The sequence below is a fragment of the Ursus arctos genome, unplaced genomic scaffold (genome assembly GCF_023065955.2).
Source record: "Ursus arctos isolate Adak ecotype North America unplaced genomic scaffold, UrsArc2.0 scaffold_12, whole genome shotgun sequence".
NCBI lineage: Eukaryota > Metazoa > Chordata > Mammalia > Carnivora > Ursidae > Ursus > Ursus arctos.
In genome coordinates, this window is record NW_026622786.1 from 59,969,036 (window position 1) to 59,992,419 (window position 23,384).

The 23,384-nt window shown below is 46.9% G+C and overlaps 1 protein-coding gene across 1 annotated transcript in view; it reads right to left on the reverse strand.

Moving 5' to 3' along the window:
* Nucleotides 1-1,250: 1,250 nt before the first annotated feature.
* The window catches only part of C8A (complement C8 alpha chain), a 66,378-nt gene continuing 44,244 nt past the window's right edge, over nt 1,251-23,384 (reverse strand). The window contains exons 10-13 of the mRNA XM_026497997.4: nt 11,451-11,582; nt 10,159-10,316; nt 5,435-5,657; nt 1,251-1,775 (exon numbers count right to left, since the gene is read on the reverse strand). Coding sequence (XP_026353782.1) covers nt 1,624-1,775; nt 5,435-5,657; nt 10,159-10,316; nt 11,451-11,582 — 665 coding nt within the window. The 3' untranslated portion in view covers nt 1,251-1,623. The remainder of the gene's footprint in view (nt 1,776-5,434; nt 5,658-10,158; nt 10,317-11,450; nt 11,583-23,384) is intronic.

Below are 23,384 nucleotides of genomic sequence, written 5' to 3' on the forward strand. Positions count from 1 at the left end.
GGGAAGCAGTAAAGGAGTCTTCTTCTTTCAGATGGATGATCTAATGAGCTCAGAAATGAAACTTCCAAACTATGTTTTAATTAATAATAGTAACAATAGTAATAAGGGTGATGCTAATAATTCCATGTGCAGCAGGCACTGTGCTGTTTTATATGACATATTTACTTTCACCTTCTTCCCCACTCTCCATTCCCAACACATGCACCTGCACGCCCCCCCCCCCAAGGTTCTTTCTCACCTTCAAATTTTGTTACATGCTGAATTTCTGTCTTAAAGGCCTCCTCCCTCTTTACCTAGTTTATAATCCTTCAAGGTCTGGGTCAAGCCCCATTCCATATATAAAATACACACATGGGAAGGTAAATTTCTGTCCCACCTGGCCTCCTTTGGCACTTGCTTTGGCATTAACTCAGCAATTAATTCCCGGTGTTCCTAAAACCCCTTCTAATTGTTTCATGTATACATGTCTTATGATTACTGTAAAAAGATTGAGGATTCTGGAAAGATAGGGAACACCAGTATATATCAATTCAACAGATTTTTTTTGTCCCTACTGGAAATGTGGATTCCACCACCAAGGAGCTACCAACCTATGGGAGAAACTTAGAGGTAAACAGAAAAGTCAGTGCAATACAACACATTCTCTATTTGAGGCATGACTGGAGTGCTGGGGGGATACTGAGGCAGGCTGGTGTGATTGGCTCTCCCACAGGTGTCAGGGAAGGTACACTGATCAGCACTGGTTGGCCTCTCGGATCCACGCTCCAATCTCTGGAGCTGACCAATATGGACCACATTTTTGAGCTGACTCTTGAGTTCAGTCCCTCACTTTATCCAAGGATGCTTATTAGGTCCCTCCCGATTCAAGGCACAGCGCCAGCCTCCTCAGATACGGTGCTGAAGCAAGCAAAGCTAATCTCTCACGATTACCGTCTCAGGGCAGACAGGTCATAAATAGTCACAGGACATATAGCAGTCAATCTAGAATTATTAATTGTGAAAAATGCAATGAAGGAAAAGGATAGTGTGCCGTGAGATGATAACTGGGGGAAATGTGTTATTTGTCGTAAGAACCAAGAGAGATTAAGTGAGGAAATAAAGGAAAATATTGTTGAATCCAGTTGAAGGAAAATTGAAGGAACCCAAGTCAGTCTTCATTTTTTTTTTCTCATTATTTCAGTGTGTCTGCTTATTTTACCAACGAGTCATGGTTCTATGAATGAACAAATATTATACTCAAAGAACTGAAATAATTCTCATCACACTTTGTTTTATTGGCCATTGACTGTTTCAATAGCATCTGTTTGCCTCATACCTCTAACATCCTATAAATCCCTCTAAAGCATGGATTGAGATTTCTCTCTTGGGTTTTGGCTTTTTTGGATGATCTGAAGTGCTGTGAGCAGGACCGAGCCCCTAGTTAACGCCCAGCACCCAGCTGTTGAATGACTCGAGAATAGGACAGTTAGTTGGTTGTAGATGGCACAGGCTCGTCCTGGGCCCAGGAGCTGGCAGGACAGAGAAAAAGTCCATGTCAATTTGCATTTTCCCTCATCTGAAAGAAGTCTTTATCCAGCGGTCGGTGCAGGGGGTGACGTCCGCAGCATCGGTGCCCAGAGGCTCTCAGCAAGCCCGCGTCTGCGCTTTCCATCCTGGACACGAGGCGCCTCCATTCTGGGGTGCGGGGTTATTGCACTCTCTCCTCCTCTCCTGGGTGCCTGCTCTGCAAGCAGACCAGGAGCTCCAGCAGCTCCAGCGACCATCCGCCTTGGCTCCTGCACAGATAATTTCCCAGGGGAGGAGGAGGTTAGCATATAAGAAGCAGCTCGGACTATCAGCAGGGAGGCCTGTTCCGTTGCCCTGGAGTGGTCCGCGATCTCTCCTTGGGGAGATGCCTGGTGTAGCCAACCAAGACCTCTGTGCTCTCCGGCTTACACTTAATTTGAAACTCTGGATGGAGTGAGAAGAGGCCACTGAGAGCCCATCTCATGAAATTGGAATGCGCAGTTCCATGGAAGATAGATAGCAGAGTATGGCGGGAAGGCACGCTCCTCCGGAAGAATGACACAGAGCCACCGGAGGCTGTGAAGAGCCCAGAGCACAGCCCGGCCAGGGAGTCACAGAAAAGGGCCAGCCTGACAGCCCTGTGGACAGGCTTGCTGGGCTTTTGTGAGGGTTTGCAAATCAGACCCCCTCCAACTCTGATAGTGGGACCATAGTGGGTGACAGAGTCTCTGCACAGAGTGTGAGAACGTAGGCACTGATCATGGGTTGCCTCTGGAAATCCAGTTCCTGCAGCCCCCTGGGCTGGGGCTGCTGCCTCCTACTGGCTCTGTGCCTTGGGGCAGACCCTCTCTCAGCCTGAGTTTTCACCTCTGTAAATGAAACAGCTGGACTAATCTGGTGGGGTTTTTCCATCATTTTTTTCATTACTGTTTTTTCCCCCTTAAATGAAATCTTACATGAGCCCCAATATGGCAGCCAGATGAAAGTCAGGCTGTGTTATTTGAAGCTGGGGTGTCTATCAGGTTTGCCCTGATCCCCTGGGGCAGATCCTAAGACTGCAAGTTTCTTTAGATCCCAGTGTGAATATCACTGGATTAGGTTATCTTCAGGTCCCTTCCAGCTCTGTAATTATACTCCCTGGTGGGACAGCCACAGCGGGCTTCTCTGTCTCTATTTTTCTCACTTCCATGACTTGGTCCCCATAGGCAAAGGTTTGCAGGAAAAATCCGCAGGGACCGATGTCAGTGGGTCTCCATGGTAGCTGACTTCCCAGTCTTAGATTTCCTTACCAAATTAATCTTTGTCAGGCTGAACTTCAGTCTGATGTCCCCAAGGCTACCTGATATCCACACGGTGCTTGTAACAAGGTTAATGGAATACCTGTGTGCTCCCTGCAATTGACTGAATGTAATCTTGCAGGAAAAATGGGCTGTGCCCTGCCACCCCCCCCCCCCCCGGATCATTGGCATCATGTCCCTCTTCCCCAGGGCCCATTGTGTGTACATAGGATTCAGCATGTCTGCGACTGAACCCAGCATTGGACCATTGAAGAGGCATAACTCGGTAACCCACACTCCCTATTCCTCTCTAGCTCTGTGGTCTTGTCCAGGGATCCGAGGGAGCCAAGCAAGTCACTAGTACTGCGGGCCCATACCATAAGTGTAATTACTAAGGCAGGGCTCTTTAAGTCAGGTTAGACTGATAACCATGGTCTGGGATATACCTTCCCTTCCCACTCTCCCAAATAATAGTCAATGCAATCATCTCAGACCCTCTGCCCTCATTTCTGAAATTCCCTGACTCTTAGGATGTACGTCAGTAGAATGTAAGTTAAGAGCTTGGGTCCTAGCATGGGTGCAATCCCCTGGGTCCAAATCCTGGCTCCGACTCTCCCCAGCTGGATGACTTTGAGCAAGGTATGTCACCTTTGTCCTCCCCCAATTCCTCAGCTGTGGATTGGGGCTAATAACAGTATTTACAACATTCTTGGGGGAAGAGATGAGCTCGTGCACAGGGAGTGTTGAGATAGTGCCTGGCACAGAATAAGGGTGAGTTATTCTTTCTGTTCACTGACCTATGGCCCCTCTGGAAAAGCTTCCTGGCCAATGGGGTGAATGAGGGCTGAAACCAAGTCCACACTCTGCTTGAAAAGTCAAGAAATCCCAGGGCCTAGCAGCTGGTCTGTATCAGCCCTGAGAAGTTTCTTTGTTTCTCCCCATTTACCCACCAACAGGCAGTGCCTTTATTCAGTTTACCTGAGGACACTGTGCCAATCTTTGCCCTGGTAATGAGTCTACTTGTTTTTTATTCTCTGTATCCTCCTTCATAAGGACCCTGGGATTCACTCACCATCTTGGCTCACCCCTCTCAGAATTCCTCCTACAGGATACAAGGCAGCTTATCGGGATTTAATTTGCACTCCCTTCAGCTAGCAAAGGAGGGATTTAGACAAGGCAGCAAACCAAGATAGACCCTTTACCGGTAGAGCAATCTCTTCCTCTTACGTATTATGATGGAGCCTGCCATGTGTGTTGGCCAGTGTCACATCAGCACAACCTGTGAGGAAGGTACTGATACCATCGCCATTTTTCAGGGGTTATTCAGATGAAACATTGGCAACATTGGTATTCAGAGGTCTGTCTGCCACCAGAGCTCTGCCGTCTTGCTTCCCGTCAAGAACTACTCCCCCAGTGAGGGAATTATAACCCAGCATCAGCTCATTTTCAAACCAGGCTCCATCTACCATGGGCATCCCCAGTTCATTTGATTGACCTAAGAGTAGTACTTTAGAAAGACCTATCCAGATTTCCTTTTTTTTTCCCCTTTACGTTATCTTCATTGCACTTGCCGGCTGAGACCGATTTATACGTTGGTTTGGCAGCCCACGTGTTTTTGCCATCATCCCATGTACAATATAAGCAGCTTTTTATGTGCAAAAAACTGAAAGCTTAGGGATTTGGGCTAAATTCTTGGGCCAGAGATTCTTGTAGCTCAGAGGAAACTTAAATGAGAGAGATGAGCCCCAGAAAAAAGAAATGGTTCGCCAGTGTCTCACAGGAAGTTAGTGAAGTACGGGGGCTCACATCCAGGTCCTCAGACTTGCTCATCTTTGCGGGATACAGATTTCTAATCCTTGTGTGGGAGCCTTCTTCCTTGGGAGCAGTCAGTTCATGCTGTACCACAATACATTGAAACCTGACTTGCTCCAGCCCTTTTGAGTTTTGGTCATAACTCCTTGCAATGTAATGCCAACCATCTATTTAACTCTTGTCATGAGTTGAATTGTGGGCCCCCCCCAAATGTATTCAAGTCCAAACACCTATCACCTGTAAATGTGACCTTACTTGGAAATAGAGTCTTTGCAGTTTATATCATATTAAAATGCAGTCATTATGGATTAGGGTGGGTCCTAATCCAACGACTAGCTTTCTTAAGAGAAAACAGAGATGAACACCATGTGAAGACAGGCAGAGATTGGAATGACACACCTACAAGCCAAGGAAAGCCAGGGATCACCAACAACCACCAGAAAGGAGAGAGGCATAGAACAGGTCTACCTTCGGAGCCTCTGGAAGAAACCAACCTGGCCAATATACCTGAATTTCGGACTTCTAACTTCCAGAAGCATCAGACAGTAAATTTCTGTTGCTTTAAGCCACCCAACTTGTAATTTGTTACGGTAACACTAGGAAAATAATATATCCCTCCAGAAATGAATTCTGTCCATACACACCTTGGCAAACAACAGATCTCATCTGAGAGAGGGTCTTGATGGCAGGGAGAAAGCAGAAGAACATTAAAGCAGGGAGGGAGAGTCAGCCATAAGGCACAAGGTCACAGAAAGAAGAGGCTGGGAACCCTGAAGGTCCTTTCCGTGCTGGCCCTTCTGAGCTGGGCTGGCAACTGAGTAAGGATGCATGGGCCTTACCCTCTTGCTCCATTTGCTCACAGGCAAAGCCCTTGCGACCCAGGGGGCACTGGCATCTGCAGCTGGTGCCCTCAAGGATGGGCTCCCCATTGTTGAAGCAGGGCCCGCAGCGGCAGGCATTGAATTCCATCAGGTACTGGTCCAAGGCCCGGTGCAGGTTCTGGCGCTTGGTCTCCAGGGGCCCCAGGGTCGTATGCCTCAGCACCTCATGGATGGGCTGCATCTGCGGGTGCAGAAAGAACAGAGAGCCCCTGCCTGGGCCTCCAGCTTCCCAGAGCCCAAGAACTGGCCATCAAGCCGCTGGAAGGCCTGCTACATGCCAGGCACAGAACTAGACACTCAACTCTACCCCATGTATCGGATCCTCACCGCCACTCAACCCCAGAGACTCCAAGTGTTTGAGTGACTCGCTCAGAGTCACATAATTAAGTGCAAGAGCCACTCTGGACATGGGCCTGCTTAGCTCTGAAAGCTGTGGTCCCCCTATCCCAGAGAAGAGAGCTCAGCAGCAATCTATGCCAGCTCATCTGCTCCCCACCCCCATCGGGCACTTTAGGAGGCAGGAAGAGGATAAAGTATGTGTATTTATGTGGTTTTTTTTTTTTTTTTGATCGCTAACCTTCAATGCAGGAATTATTAAAGTCCTTGATAGGTAGTTGTGCCGGCAGTGCTGAACACCCCAGTTGGTATCAGCGTGGAGAGGTGCAGGGAAAGGGGTCATTTGCATTTGAGACCACTGCCCATTCCAGGAATGACTATATCCCAGGGTTCCCCAACCCCAGCATGACTGCATTTCCAGCTGGATAATTGTTTGTTGGCGGGGGAGGGCAGTCCCGCACATTGTCGGATGCTTCGAAGTATCTCTGGCCTCTACCCACGAGGTGCTGGTAATAACTTCTGGTTGTGAAAACCAAAACCGTCTCCTGACGTTGCCACATGTCCCCGGGGGGGGGGGGGGGCGAAATCGATCAGTGGTTGGGAAACAGTAGATGTGGTAGAGAGCACTGTATCTGGAACCAGAAAATCTGGCTTCCGATCTCAGCCCTTCTGGTTCCAGCTGTGTGATCTGTCAGGTTGCACAGGGAGCCTGACTTCTTCATCTCCAAAATGGGAACAGTCCTCTTACCTTTCTGTGAGGATGAAGGCTGATAGATGGGAAAGGCCTATCACAGAGTAGAAGTTCAAAAAATGCTGCTCCTGTCCTAGTTCTGTGGTCTTTCCTGTCTGTCTCTAAATCTCAGCCTCGTTTTCTATAAAATGGGAATAATAGCCTACTTCCTAGAATTCTTATGAGGATCTAAAGAAGTAATGAATGAGAGATACCACTGCAGACGGGAATAACAATATAAAGTAAAGCACCATTTTTATTAGCTAAATGTGATGACGGGGGAAAAGCCAAAATTATTCCAATTGCATGTGTATATGGTTGTCTTCAGCGTGCTTTTAAGGCTCTATATTTTAATGCACAGTCATACAATGAAAGCTCCTTTACAGATCTCTCATTTTATAGGACAGTAACACGAGGCCCTGAGATGAGAGTGATTTGCCAAGGTCACAGGGCAATTCAGAGATAGGACCGAGCCACACTCGGGCAATCTCACTGCGCCAGAGTCAGAAGTCAATAGAGGGCGCTCACAATAGCCTTGAGGGGGTTCCTGGAAATGTGTACAGAAAGGCCCGTGACAGACAGACCTTGGCCTGTGGTCACAGGTTGCAGCGGAGGTCACCAGCCTGGTCATTTCAGGACTGGCTGGGCTGCCAGCCAAGGGCAGACGACCACTTACTGGAAGTTCAGAAAATCTGGCCCCATTGTTAGGAAGTCAGTACAGGATGGGCTGCCCTGTGACCCTGGCGAAAGATGACTCTTAATTCCAGGGGAGGTCGGGACTATTGGGCAACTTCCCCGTGACTTTCCAGTGGGGCTCAGCACCCAGTCCCTTGCCTCTCATTCCTGAATCCCAGAACCCACAGGAAGTGGGTAGGGAGCATTCCTTGGGAAGGGCAGGTAGGGACTTAAAGGAGGGAGGAGGGGTGGAGAAAAAGAATCTTAGAGCTTGAAAGGATATTGGCCATGGTTTTGTTCCCATTCTACAGATAAGAAAACAGGTTCAGAGAAGGCAAGTGGTATGATATTAGCAACATGATACAACCTAACACATAATAATATACAACATAGCACAGCATCATAATATAACATGATTCCTATATTCACTCAGTCTCCGTACCCGCCATAAATCAGCACTGCTCAGCTATGGGGACATGCAAGTGAGTAAGACATGGTCTCCGCTCTGAGCGTCAGGTTCCAAATAACCCCCTGGCTGGACTCCTTGTCCATTGTCTGTCTGTCTGTCTCTCTCCCCAGTGCTTCAAATCATCCTTCATATATCTGTAAGCATCCTTTTTTAAAAACACAGCGCTAGCTGTGTCGCCTTCTTGCTCTGCCACCTGGCAGCACCTTAATGCACCAGATCCAAACTTCCCGGGGGGCAGCCTGTATTGTGAAGAGATCACGGGTATTAGAGTTTGCCACAGCTCAAGCTGGGCTCTGCCATTCACCAGCTATGGTATCTGGCCAGCTTCCTTAGCTTCCATCAACCTGTTTCTTCAGCTGACATTCACTAAGTACCCACTGCTCTCTCCCTAGCCTTGTGAAATAACATTTTATTATCCCCATGTTATAGACCAGGAAACTAGGGCTCAGAAAATAAACTTGCCCAAGGTTATACACCGAAAAGGTGGCGAGCCATGATCCAAATTATATCTTTCTCACCCCAAACCTAGGCTCTCTTTCCCCAAAGACAGTATTTGGCCTCCTCCAAATCATTAATACCAGACTTCCCCTTGGAAGCTTTGCTCACGGCAAACACGAAGTGTGCCTCTTGCCCATGAAAGTTTATATATTGCTCCTGATATCAAGTTTACACTTTTGCCCAAATGACTAATAGCTTGATGATAGCAATTTTCAGACCCTATGTGAATTACAGGTGCGTGAAAATGGTCCCTTACTTATTGGAGAAGAAATGAGATCAGGGTTAATCCATCTGACCTCTTTCTTCATAGAGAGCAGGGTATTGTAGTAGACTTTTAGGTTCAATTGTTGGTATATATTTTAAGAAGAGGAATGTATCCATACCTGGGATTTTAAATATGTAGAAAACGGACAAGAGTCAAGAGAAAATGGGCAAGAAAACAATAGCTTATTTAAAAGCCCAAAATCCGGGGCGCCTGGGTGGCAAAGCGGTTGAGCGTCTGCCTTCGGCTCAGGGCGTGATCCCGGCGTTGTGGGATCGAGCCCCACATCAGGCTCCTCCACTATGAGCCTGCTTCTTCTTCTCCCACTCCCCCTGCTTGTGTTCCCTCTCTCGCTGGCTGTTCCTATCTCTGTCAAATAAATAAATCTTTAAAAAAATAAAAAAATAAAAAATAAAAGCCCAAAATCCAACTCTTTCCTTAATGGACTACCCTTGCCTATGAATAGAAACAGTTTGACGACTGGTAGAACAATCCATTTCCTTTGCACTTTGAATACACTCTTACTGCCTTTGTGAGGCTAGAGATTTAGGGCAGGGTTTCTCAGCTTCAGCACTATTGATGTTTGAGGTCAGACATTTCTTTGTTGTGGGGGCTGTCCTGTGCATCGGGAGATGTTTAGCAGCACCAATGGTCTCTACTCCGTAGATGCCAGGAGCACCTTCCTAGCTGTGACAACCAAATACATCTCCAGAAGCTGCCAGATTTCCCCTGAGGAGCAAGGTACCTGTTCCCACTTCCCCCATGGTTGAGAACCATGGCTTTCAGGAAGGTGCTAGGGTAGAAGGAAGTGAGAACTGGTTATGAAGACTGAGGGTCTGAAATCCAGGCAGCCACATAGGAGCTCTGGGACTGTAGATGGCTCACTGGTGACCTGGAGCCTCAGGTCCCTAATCTCTTCCATGGTAAGACTCACATCTGGACCAGAGGTTCACTGTGATGAGGGGATGGGATCCCTTAGAGCAAAGGCAGCAAATACAGCTTGGGACCACAGCTCATTCTTGCATGGCCTTTGAGCTGAGAATGGTATTACATTTGTAAAAGTTGGTTTAAAAAAAAAAAAGGAGGGGCGCCTGGGTGGTGCAGTCGTTAAGCATCTGCCTTCGGCTCAGGGCGTGATCCCGGCGTTCTGGGATCGAGCCCCACATTAGGCTCCTCCGCTGGGAGCCTGCTTCTTCCTCTCCCACTCCTCCTGCTTGTGTTCCTTCTCTGTCTGGCTGTCTCTCAAATAAATAAAATCTTAAAAAAAATAAAATAAAAAATAAATTTTTAAAAAAGGAGAATTTCTATGACAGAGATTGTATGTGGCCCACAAAGCCAAAAATATTTACTATCAGCTCCTTTACAGAAAAAGTTTTCCAACCCCTACTTAAACAAATGTGATTTTAAAGTCTTTTCTATACTAATGCAAGTTCCTATTTTTTAACGTGGCCTAATGCTGAAGAAATTCTGGGACTACTCGTGTCAAACTAGGCTCTGCCCAGATAGTAAGCTTCTGCTCCCTGTGGTCCTGTGGTCGGGTTTAAAGTCACGCACTCCCTACAGTCAGGCGTGGGGAAGGCCACCAAATCAGTGTGCCGTTACATTTCATCTTGTTCTTTGATGGGCTCATAATAAGAAATATGAAATGATCTGGTCTGCTTCACTTTCATTCCTCATGGACGTGGAGTTTCTTCAAGTGCGAAAAGACTTACCTCAAAATCAATAACAACAGGATTATACTTTAATGACCTCCCCCAGGAACGATATGTAATGGTGCTTCTGTTCTGAGTCAAGCCACCGCCCCAGCCAGAACTGCCACCTCGCACCCGAGAAATGATGTCCACCACAGCCATGGCCAGCATGTCGCTTTCTGCCATCAAGAACATAACCGCATTAGTTCGTTTTCCAAAAAGCCAAAGGACTGGTTGGCAAGCCCCACTAATGAGATCTGGAACAGAGTGTATGTGCTCCCCTTAGAGCTGTCTCCCATTCTTCTACCTTGCTCAGTGAACTTGTAGGACAAAGCAGAAGAGAAGGAGCAGAGCCTAGAAATAGACCCAACCTCTGAATTAGAGCAGACGCTGGGAGGACAGCCCAGCCCAGCATAGCAGAGGGAGAGGCTGGGAAAGTGGATGAGGATTCATTCGTGCATGCATTTATTCATCCATCTGCCCAATGCCTGCTACCTGCCAGCGAGGCTCCATTCAGTATCATCGGTGCTGTGACAGATGTCTCTACAGGGCTCAGAAGGATATGGAGAAAGATCTACAGTAGAGGAGGGAGGGTGGTCAGGGTGAGAGGTGAGTTGTCTAGAAAAGTGAGTGAATTTTTGTAGGTAAATGGAGAGAGGAGGGAAGGGCATCACAGAGAAGAAATCATTTGACTTAAGGCCCTAAGGCATTAGTAGCCTAACATAGTGGGGGTAACATGAACCTATTTCATAACTACCTCATCCACTGTACTGTAAACTGTTTCATTATCCCTGCATCCTCTTTGTCTCCCACTTGAAAACAAATACCCAATACATTTGATGAATGAATGCATGCATGAGTACTCACACTGACTTATTCAGGAAATGCCACAGAATATCTGTGTACAGTCTTTCTCTAATAATTGTTCTTTGACCTTGGTAACTATATTCTCTCTCGGAAGACTCATCTCCTCCCTCTGGACTGTAACCTGAGGGGCCTTCATCTCAGCAGTCAACTACCCAGGTTCTGTCTACACATTGCTTTCGTCTCAGTTCTTTCTTACATCTTTGTCTAGTGCTCGAAATCTGGGAGGGGGCACGTTCCCAAATCATGTATTTCTAAAGTGATCTCAGCCCATGGTGAATTCAAAATAGAACCACAACTGGTCATTGGTTTGGGGTATTTAGCACCCGTGCAGCATGACCATTGACTGAAATGGAATCAATTGAGGGGGAAAATCGTGTTCATGCCCTGAGTGTGCGTCCAAGGAAAAGTCTAGCTTCTCTTTGGGAGACCCATTACTCAATACTTACTAGTATCTCCACCTCCAGACTTTTTGCAACGTTCCCCTGATAACTTTCCTCCAATTGTCATGCTCTCTGAATATTCATATTCAATGCCTACAAAACCTCCAAAGCATGACTTGATATCTCTGCTGGTAATACCTGCAACAGGGAGAGAGACACACACAAAATGCTGAGATGCTTCAAGACCGTGACTATGGAACAACTGACTCACAGCAGTGGTAGCTAGCTTCGGCTTTGAAGTCTAAGAGATCTGGGTTGAGATCCCAGTCCTTTGACCCAATTTCAGTGTTCTCTTCTGTGTGGTTCAAACCCAAATAACTCTGAAAATGAGAAGGAAGGTGTACTGCACATACTAGTTGCTCCAAAGTGCTAGCTCCCTTTCCTTTGCACATTCCGGTGAGGGATTCTGCCTCACCCATCTCCGCATACCCCTGTGCCTCGCACAGTACGTGGCTCGTGATTGGCACCATTTTCACTCTGCCATTTTGCACACACTACCCCTTCCTCTCTCCCCTTTCACCATTGTTCCAAAGCTGCCTCAAGCTCTAGTTCAAGTGCCATGTCCTCCACAAAGCAGACTTGGATCAGAACACCTGCTCTTCCTTCAGAGCTACCAGTGTGCTTGGTTCAGCAAGAATGATCGTGTTTGTGCAGTTCTTTTCACCCAGGTCCTCTTTGTGGCCCGGAGAGGCCAGAGTGCTGTTGGAAGATGGATAGATCTCCATGGGGAGTCTGCCTGCCTTCTGGCCCCATGATAACTTAGTCCCACAGTAGCTGTCCCTATGTTTGTCTACATCTGGGGACCCATGGAGGAACCTGAATCTTGTAGATGAGAAGCGTAATTTCCAAAGCAGTAAAGTCATTTTGTCCCAATCGCTCACTCTGTAAGCGAACAGAGCTGGTTTCCAGCCCTTCATTCGGCTGGCAAGGTAAGACTAGAAAAGTCGACTAGAGCGAGGTACTGACCATTGCTGCAGAGTCCAGCTTTATCCGTGGCTCAGGTTTTCCGAAGGTTGTGAACTAGAGTTTGTACTTTTGAAATATCATTACCTTTTTTAAAACTTAAATTCAATTAGCCAACACATAGTACCTCATTAGTTTCAGAGGCAGTGTTCAACAATTCATCAGTTGCCTACAATACCCAGTGCTCATCACATCTCGTGCCCTCCTTAATGCCCATCACCTAGTTACCTCATCCCCCACTCACCTCCCTTCAGCAACTCAGTTTGTTTCCCATAGTTAAGAGTCTCTCATGGTTTGTCTGTCTGTCTGTCTCTCTCTCTCTGATTTCTTCCCATCCAGGTTCCCCTCCCTTCCCTTATGGTCTTCTGTGCTGTTTCTTATGTTCCACAAATGAGTGAAACCATATGATCATTGTCTTTCTCTGATTGACTTATTCCACTCAGCATAATACCCTCCAGTTCCATCCATGTCAGTGTAAACAGTAAGTATGCATCATTTCTGATGGCTGAGTAATATTCCATTGTATATATAGACCACATCTTTATCCATTCATCTGTCAAAGGGCATCTCGGCTCCTTCTACAGTTTAGCTATTCTGGACAGTGCTGCTGTGAACACTGGGGTGCGTATGGCCCTTCTCTTCACTACATCTGTATCCTTGGGGTAAATACCTATTAGTGCAATTGCTGGATCATAGGGTAGCTCTATTTTTAACTTTTAGAGGAACCTAAATCCAGAGTGGCTGCACCAGCTTGCATTTCCACCAACAGTGTAAGACGGTTTCCCTTTCTCTGCATCCTCGCCAACATTCGTTGTTACCTCTCTTGTTCATTTTAGCCATTCTGATTGGTGGGAGGTACTTTGAACTTTACAATAATTATTACCAGTCCTTGTATTATTATGGCCACCACAAAGGAAAAATAATTTCAGTCCGTTATTTGATTGAGCTAAGGATTAGATTTAATATTTTCAAGGGAGTATCGAGCAACCAAGTTTACTTGCCTGCGTCCCCATCAAACTACAGACTCTGTGGGGTCAAAAACTTGTGCCTTATTCACTACTCTCTTGTCAGCGTGGCAGCTCAGTGGCTGCTGTGGAGGAGGCGCTCCGACACCATTGTCAGAATAAGCGGTTGATGAATGAAACAAGTGAGCAAATAACTATACACCAGGAGTCCTGTGGTATGGGCTTGTGACAGAAACAAATCTCAGAAGTCAGGGATCCTGAATTCAAATTCCAGTCACTTGGATAAATGGACCAAGAGGTTATGGTGTGTGTGAATATATGCATGTGTGTAGGTGTGCGTGACTATTATATATATATACACGTATATGATTATTCAGCCTTAAAAAAGAGGGATCCTGCCATTTGCAACAGTGTGGATGAACCTGGAGGACATCCTGCTACATGAAGTAAGCCAGACAGAAAAAGAAAAAAATGGCATGATCTCACTTATATGTAGCCTCCGAAAAAGCCAAGTAAATCTCTGGAAGCAAAGAGTAGAAAGGTGGTTGCCAGGGGTGCAGAGGTGGGGGAAGTGGGCAGATGCTGGGCAAACGGTACAAAGTTGCAGTTCTGTAGGCTGAACAAGCAGGGACCTGTAACGTGCCGCCCGACGACTACAGTCCCTCCTGTCGCGTGGAGAACTGAACATTCGTAAAGAGAGTAGCTTCCAGGGGCTCTCATCCCATACACGCAGGAAAAGGAACTATCTGAGAAGCTATGTTAATTTGCTTCACTGTAGTAATCATTTCCCTTTGTATACATACATCAAGTCATCATGCTTACGCCTTAACTGTGTACCCATGTTACGGTTTTTTAAAAAGTGTAACTAACAAATCCCGGTCACAGGCACCCTGTATGAGCAGAGAAAAGGCCTGTGGTCACACTGGGCTGCAGTTCCCTGATTGCGGAGAGAAGGGCTGGATTTGTCTGTCTCCAGGCCCCCCAGAGCCTCAACCTCCCCACCCTCGTGGCTGTGTGCGTGGGTTTCTGAATCACTCCCGAGCTGGGAGCGCCTGGGAGGCGCAACGCTGTGAGGCTGTGAGCACCAGGGCTTCTCCTGCCACTTCTGTTCGAGTACTTTGAATTGTTAATGCATTACTAATTGAGGAAGATTTAGCATATTTAATTGTTTTGATTAAAAAATGCTTCACCGGTGATAAACAAAAGTGGGGAGAAGGCATTCACAGGCAGAAGCCAGAGTGATTACAAGGGGAATGGTGGTGGAGGGCTGCCGGCTTACGGTGACAGGGCAGGCTGATTACAGGGATGCGGGGTGGCCGGAGGGCGCCTGCAGAGCCCTTAGGCTCTTGCGGGGTCTGCCACAGCCTGTCATGCGCAGCAGGGGGAGGAGAATTCTAGTTCGATTTGAGCAGCACCGCTCGGACTGCAAAGATTTGCCTTCCAAGGACACCAGAGTAGGGTACCAGCCAGCAAGGGAAGGTCTGTGACTTCAGAGTCCTACGATGTGAGAGCTGAAAGCACCCTTGGACACCCAGCCCGCACTTCTCATTCGTAGTTGAGATGCCCTCGGTTCATACAGGTGGAATTGTCTTGCCTCAGGTCATACAGCTAAGAAATGGTGAAGCTGAGATTCAAACTCAAGTCTGTCTCCCTTAGAAGCCTGTGGTATTTTCATTAATTCCAGTTATCACATCGGACTAAAGAATTCTGCTCTCAGAGAGAAAAATTTAGTGATTTTGTGTGTAGCATCCCCATCACACTGTGAATTAAATAGGAATATGATGCAAATCTGAGTAAGTAAGGTCTTGTCCTGAGAAGCTAGCAGGTTTGGGACAATATGCTAAACAAAAACTAAGGTGTATCCGGAGAGTTGCGTGTTTCAATATACGAGGGTTAGAAGAGGAGTCTCTCATCAGAAGCTGTAGGGGAGGCCAAATCAGAGCTGTGTGCTGAGCACCCCTGGGAAACCAAGACCAGTAAGCTGGGGCAGGGAAGGGGGTGCAGAGGAGGTCAAACGTAGTGGCAAAATCCAACACTTGAAACTGGTATTGGAAGCCAAGACACAGAACCAGACACATCTTGCTTCCATCAAGTAAAGAGCAGGGGAGGGAGAGGGGAGAGAGAGCAGAGAAAGGTCTGGAGCAACTGTGTGGCACTTGCCCAGGTGGGTGTGTTGTATGGGTGGTAGCTGACCTTTGAACAACACGGGGGTTCGGGGTGCTGACCCTCCACACAGTTCAAATCCAAGTATAGCTTTTGACTCCCCCAAAACTTAACTACTGTTGACGGGAGTCCTTACGGTTAACATAAACAGTTGATAGACACATATTTTATATATTATATGTTTTATATACTATATTCTGACAATAAAGTAAGCTAGAGAAAAGAAACTTATGAAATCATAAGAGAAAAATGTATTTATAGAAAAAAATCCACATATAAGTGGACCCACACATTTCAAATCCATGTTGTTCATAGGTCACCTGTATTTATAGAACCAAAGAATGATCTGCCATGGCCCCACCCCATCCCATCAAGGCTGGACTCCTTAGATGTCAGCTTTGGAATATCACACTGGTATTTGTTTAGAGGTCTTGAGCTCAGTGAACTCTGAAGTTGATGTTTCCCAAACCTGGTTACACAGTGAGATCATCTGTAGTGCTTATTAAAAAGACACGTTCCTGGGGCACCTGGGTAACGCAGTCGTTAAGCATCTGCCTTCGGCTCAGGGCGTGATCCCAGCGTTCTGGGATCGAGCCCCACACAGTCTCCTCTGCTAGGAGCCTGCTTCTTCCTCTCCCACTCCCCCTGCTTGTGTTCCCTCTCTCGCTGGCTGTCTCTCTCTGTCAAATAAATAAATAAAATCTTTAAAAAAAAATACACGTTCCTGTGTCCCACCTCTATCAGTTCTAATTCTGTATTTCTGAGTCACCAGCCATCTGCATTTAAACAGATAACCCAGATGATTCCTCGTCAGTGCCTCTGGGACCAGATATTGAGTAGTGTGGTACTACAGAGAACTCCAGAGGCCTGTCACAGAGCACTGGCCTCTGCCCTCTCTCAGTCAATGCTTTTGTCAATGCCTTGGATATGGACTTAGCAGCCAGGCTCATCATATCCACCCAAAAGAAGTAACTAGGAAAAGCCAAGGATCATTCAGATAAAGAATCAGGATTCAAAAAGCCCTCAGAAGGTTTGGAAGGATAGACACACCAAGCATGGCAAAATGAGGCTCATTTGGGAAAGCTGTAACCTCCTTCCCTGGGGAGAAAATACCATGCACGAGCACAATAGGAAATGGGCACAGCTTAGAAAGCAAGAGAAAAGGCTGTGGAGTTTTGGATAACTTCCAGCTCAGGAAGACAATGAAGCCAGGTGAAAAACCAGGGGAAAATTATAATCAATAAAGTAAAGGAGGAGATAATCTCACTCTCTCTGTGTAGCTTAGAGAAACCCAGAATCTGGGGTCCACATTTTTAAAAGGAAATAAGAAAAAAGGACTTTCACTCATCATTGTTTAGCCTTAAAAAAAGAAGGAAATCCTTCATATGCAACAACATAGGTGAATGTGCAGGACATTACGCTAGATGAAATAATCACGGAAGGACAAACCAGCATGGTTCCAGTTATACGAAGTATTAAAGATAATCCAACTATCAGAGCGTAGAATGGTGATTTGCGGGAGGTGGGAGGGGGAAATGAGTAGTTGCTAATCAATGGGCATAATGTCTCAAATGTCAGTCCTAGAGATCTGTTGTCCAACATTGTCTCTATAGTTAAAAAGACTGTATCGTACACTTACAAATTTGTGAAAAGAGTAGATTTCATGTCAAGTATTCTTTAAAAAAAAAAAAAGATTATTTGAGAGAGAGAGAGCACGTGCAATCAGGGGGAGGGGGGAGAGAGAATCTCGAGCAGATGCCCCACAGGGTGCAGAGCCCTAAGCAGGGCTTGATCCTAGGACTCTGAGTTCACAACCTGAGTTGAAACCAGGACTTGGATGCTTAACCAAATTTGCCACCCAGGCTCCCCTAACGTTAAGTGTTCTTACCACGATAAAACTAGAGTGAGAAAAGCAAGTAGGGAATGATTGGAGAAGAGTAGCATGGGGGTGAAGAAATTCAAAACATATCCTTTGGGAATGTTTGAAGGGATGGGGGATGTTCACCTGAGAAAAAGAGAAAAGATCTCTCTCTAAGAGAGCTCAGTGGAACTAGACTCAGCTCTCCAGAGGGTTGTCTTGAGGAAGAGGAATGAGGCTTACTTGTGTGGTTGCAAGGGCAAGAACTAGGACCCAAAGGGCAGAAGCTATAGGAAGACAGATTTAAGCTCAACATAAGATAAATCATCCTGATGGTCACAGGCCAAGGAGATCTGAGTTGTTTCATAAGGGCAGTGAGCTCCCCATCCTGGGAGGGTACCAAGCAGAGGCTGACTATTTGCCTATAAGAAGTGCAGTAGAAGGGTTTGAAGAGTTGACCCGTGGTCTTTTAAGGTTTCTTCTAAAGCCACGATTCTGAAACTTTAAGAGCACACCAGAACACCTGAAGAACATTTGAAACAAGTGTGATAAGTGCTTAATAATGTCTGAATGTGCGCCAAACATTTGGGAAATAAGGACTAAAGACCATTTGCTCTCCGTGAGTTCACAGGCAAGTGTGAAGAAATGGAAGGGAATGAAACTGCCCTGTGCGAGGAGAGCTGTGAAAGAGGCCAGCAGAGTCAGGGGAGTCTTCCTTGGAAGTCAGATAAAGGATATGAGAGGCAAGTCTGAAAAGATGAGTAGGGATTAGCCAGACAAAGCAGATGTTGGGAGCAGAGGGAGACCATGTGGAGGCCTTGTGTCCCTGGCAGCAAGATTCTGCTCAGAAAGGCCAACCTGACCTAAACTCAAAAGTAGAAAAGAGGGAGATGCCAAGCAGTGGAAGGAGTACTGGGAGCCTCCGGGTTCCTTCCCACTCTAGCCTAAACCCGAGAAGAGCTGTTGGGTTGCCCACCTGGTAGGCCAGGAGCACAGAGAACATGTCTCTGGCCACCATGTCTGGTGCTCCTTTCCCACCTGGTCTTGGCGAGGTGTTGGAGAGGCCGGATCAATGTGACTTGGAGGCAGAACCAAGCAGTTTGACTTCCGAGGCGCCAGAACGCAGCAAGTCTGTCACTCCTCAGATGAAAAGCACCAGGTGGAAAACAGCAGGTGTAATACATTATTTATCTCTTTGCAACAAACAAATGCCATTCGGGTTGCTGTGATCTGTCTGCTGTGTTGCTTTGCTACGTTGGTTGCCCCCAAAGACAGCTTCAGAAGGAAAGGAAAGACTCACATAGTGTATTTCGTGCCATAACACTGGAAAAGATGATTGTTTAGCTGGGCAGTGTAGACTAACTTTACCTGCCCCCTCTGTGCTGTTGTTTATCCATTGAAACTGATGCTTCTTCTCCACCGCCTAAGAATAATAGTATAAGTACCTCTATGCCTTTCATATGCTGTTTCCTCTCCCACTCAATTCTAGAAAGTCTTTCTTCTCTCCCAAGGGCCCAAGTCTGTGTCTCCATGGAATCCTTGTGTGTCCCCCAGGGTATCCCTGTGCTTCTTCTCTCCAGCATAGTATTTAGCATACTCTAACAATTGTCAGTTTCTCGGTCTGTTCTTCCAATTATCCTGCAGACTTATAAATTGTCTCTTGGGTTTACAGGTCTTGGCACAGAGCCTGGCATGTGACAAGCCCCCAGGAGTGCTCAGGGATGGGCTGATTCCAACCAATCTAGACAATGCCTCTAAAATGTTTTGGTAGTCCCAGATGTCCCTTTGGTTGATGATACAAATCACATCTTTGTAATATCTCACACTTGATTAAGAGATGATATTTTATAAAGCACTTGTGTCTGCATCCTCTCATTGGAGGCTCACAACAATCTTAGGGAGCCAGGGGGATTTATCCATTTTGTAGGCTCAGTGGTTAGAAAAAGCAGTAATTGGGGGCGCCTGGGTGGCGCAGTCGTTAAGCATCTGCCTTCGGCTCAGGGCGTGATCCCAGCGTTCTGGGATCGAGCCCCACATCAGGCTCCTCCGCTAGGAGCCTGCTTCTTCCTCTCCCACTCCCCCTGCTTGTGTTCCCTCTCTCGCTGGCTGTCTCTCTGTGTCAAATTAATAAATAAAATCTTTAAAAAAAAAAAAAGAAAAAAGAAAAAGCAGTAATTGTGGTGGTTAAGAATGCGAACCCTGGAGTCAGAGTTTTATGTTCACTAGGAGTGTTGGGTAAGTTACCTGAACCTCTTTGTGCCTTATTTTCCCCATTTAAAATAAAATGGGAGTGATAGTTTCCACACATGGGTCCCTAAAAACAATGTTTGACACAATCAAGTGTTCAACAAATCTTAGCTATTAGTAAGTCTCTTGCCCAAAATGCCCTAACACGCAGGCCCAAGATGTTTGGTGCGTTACACGCAAAGGCCGTGCGTGCTTCTTTGCGGCACGTCAGTGTTAACAGTGCAGGGAAATGCGTCTCGTGTGACACAAGGAACAGCAGCCTTCCCAACCCCCTGGTTCCATGATCACCTCGTTCCACAAAGCGGCTCAGAGAAAGGAATCCATGCTCCCAGTGGGCAATGCTGGGACAGCAGTCTCAGGTCTCCCTCCTCACTGGTAACAGGTGTCTGCAGGGACTCTGGCCCTTCTAGATAGATGATTTTGGCTGCACATATATATATATACAAGAGGCAGTATAGCTGAGGGGGCTGATGTGGCCATGACAAGAGTCAGAATAGCAGAGAGCCTCGGTCTTTCTGGACTGGAGACTGCCTGAGCTAAAATTCGCCTCTGCACACTTACTATCTGGGCAAATCGTCAAACCTCTGTGTGCTACAGTATTCTCATCGTCGGGTGGCGGCTTTCATGGTGTCTACCTCATACGGTTGTCTGTGGTGGTGAAGTGAGTTAAGTTGTAGTGTGTACAATGCTCGGGATGGAGCCTGGCTCAGAACCAGCAAAACCAGCAATAATGGTCAAGTATTACTGTTATTTCTACTGCCACGAATGTTACAGCATACATGGACTGAGCTACTGGTCCCTGATGCTGAGCCTGGAAAATCAGGGAATGACAGAGGCCGAGGAGTTTGTCAAAACAGATTTTTTTTAAGACAGATTTTATTTATTTATGTGACAGAGAGAGAGAAAGCACACAAGCAGGGGGAGAGGCAGAGGCAGAGGGAGAAGCAGGATTCCCCACTGAGCAGGGAGCCCGATGCAGGGCTCAGTCCCCGGACCCCGAGATCATGACCTGACTGAAGACAGATGCTTAACCAACTGAGCCACCGAGGCACCCCCCAAAATAGATTTTCTTAATCCACATTTCTGCAGTGGGCCACAAATGAGTGAAGATTGAGAAAACACCCACATTTGGTAAGTACATACTATGTGCTGGGTAAAGCCTTCCCATGTGCTATCTCATTTCATATTCACACATCTCTTCACAACACGTACAATTATTCCCATTTTTGAGACGAGTAAACAGAGGCTTAAATAGTTTAAGTCACTTGCCCAAAATTATACAATAAGTAAATAGAACGGGGATTGAACCAAGGTCTGTGTTGAAAGCCCATCTCCTCCATGCCACATTATGTCACCTATGGGAAAGAGGCTAAGAGTGGCTCTGGGGGTAATTTTGACATCATCACACCTTTTTCTCCTTAAAGGCTGGGGCTATTTCAGTGACAGAGGTGGCAATTCAAAATCAGGGAAAGATCACGAGAATGGTGCCCGAGAGTGTCTCAGTTCCATATGCAAATGACTTAGGGGGGATGGGGACAAAGCCAAGACACCAGGAGTCTGTCAGTCAATCAATACCATCCATCACTGTGAAGCCTGGTTGTCATGGTAACTGGGGATAAAGCCTGGAGCCTGTTAGAATCTAGTGCCTGTCTGTTCAGGGTGACTGGTTGGTTAGCAGGCACAGCAAAAGACCCTCTGGGCCAGGCCAGACTGCTTAGTAAATATAAGACCTTTTGCAATCAGATTCCTGCCCAGCTCACCCTCTGCACTGTCCAATCCAGCCCAGACTCTTTAGGAATCTACCCCGATTCTACAGAGTGTAGGAAAGCTCCCGAGGAGGCCCAGCAGAGATGGGCTTGGATTTTGAGCCTCTCTTGCTAGGAAGACACCGAGCCCCTGCTGTGGACCAGCAGCAGCCTATGCGCAAGACTCTGGGAACACATCATTAACAATGATGGAGACAGGAAGCTGCAAAGTGTGCTATATCAAGCTAAATCCCAGGTGCACTGAAGCACCTAAGAAGGCTCCCAACCCAAAACCATGGAGACAGAAGAGCTGCCTGGAAGGGTCCTATCTAAGCAGAGACCAACGATGAATAAGCACTAACCAGGTGAAGAAGACAGCGTATAGGGAGGGAAGCAGAAATCCAGGTAGAAGAAACAGCACGTCCCTTCGTACAAAGCCCCAGGGAGAAAAGGGGTAGGATTAAGTTGAGGGACCAGCAAAAGCATAGTACAGTGCAGCCCAATGCTGAGTAATGGGGCTAGAGGGCTGAGCAGGGCCACAGCATGCTCCCTTGAATGCTGGCCATCTTATCCAGGGCCAGGAACACTCCTGTTCTCAATGGTCACCTTCACTTGGCTCCAGCAACTTGCCATGCTGCAAATTGTCATCCTCTCTGTGGCTCCCTGGAGGCCAACACTGACTCCATTTCCAGGTTACTGATGTTATCACTCTTCCTGCCATAACTCAGCCACAGGATTTCTCTCATTAATGCACTGGCCTCGGGGGCAAGCCCTCCGCAACAGAGTGTGGCCTTCGGGTGAACCTGGACCCTTGTCTCCTACCACTTACTCTCGCCCATTCGCTGCTTCAGCCACGCCCATGAGACTCCCTCCACCCAGAAACCCTAGCTCCCTTCTCCGTTAGGCAAGCTCCTACTCCTAATTTTTGGAAGTTCAGGTTTGAATGTCTTTGGAGTCTAGAAAAGGAGAGGGTAGGAAAGGGTGGGTTGCTCCCTCCCTTGTGCTTCTACTGTATTTGTTTCTATTGGAGCATTTTCACACTGTATTATTCTCAGTCCCCAACTCACTGCACATTTCTCCAGGGCGTGGAGCTGTGTGTTTCATCACTTTGTCTCTGGAGATCGTGGGTTCTCATTGGCTGGATGAGTGGTTGGAAGGATGAACGGAGGGAGAGAAGGAGGGAGGGATGAAGATTAGATTAGGAAAAGGGTTCCCCTCAGAGATTTCCTGCCTCTTATTTTGGGTAACAAGGAAAAATATTGTTTTCTACTCAGCACCTTCCTGAAAGGGAATTATAAGCAAGCAACAGCAATAATATATAAATGTGATGGAAAAAATGAGAATTTGAGGGACTTAAATTACACATTCATCCCATCGCCATGACTCCCCATACACAGCTTAATCATCTAGGCTGCCTTTGTCTCATTCTCTTAAAGGAATAAAAATGCACAGCCCACTTTCCCTCATTCCCCCATCCTGCTGCCTCTGACAGACATCACTAATTGATCACAGCACAGCCGGCCTGAGTGTTTGTCCTGTGTCGTAATCCTGCTAGCATTTGCTATTGAAGCCAGCTGCTATTATTTGCTTAGACCCTTTTTCTGGTCATCAAGGCTCTGAGGCTCACCTCTTTGAGTGCCTCGAGTGCCAGCACACCGCGCTTGTTCCCAGCCCTGTGACTGTACCTAAGCTCAGAACAGACAACCTCGAGCTGGGCAATGTAACCCTTCGCAATTCTGCCAGTAACAGTTCCTGATCAGCAGATCAAACCGATCCCAAACTGCATTTAAGAAAGTGTATTGAGGGGCGCCTGGGTGGCACAGCGGTTAAGCGTCTGCCTTCGGCTCAGGGCGTGATCCCGGCGTTATGGGATCGAGCCCCACATCAGGCTCCTCCGCTATGAGCCTGCTTCTTCCTCTCCCACTCCCCCTGCTTGTGTTCCCTCTCTCGCTGGCTGTCTCTATCTCTGTCGAATAAATAAATAAAATCTTTAAAAAAA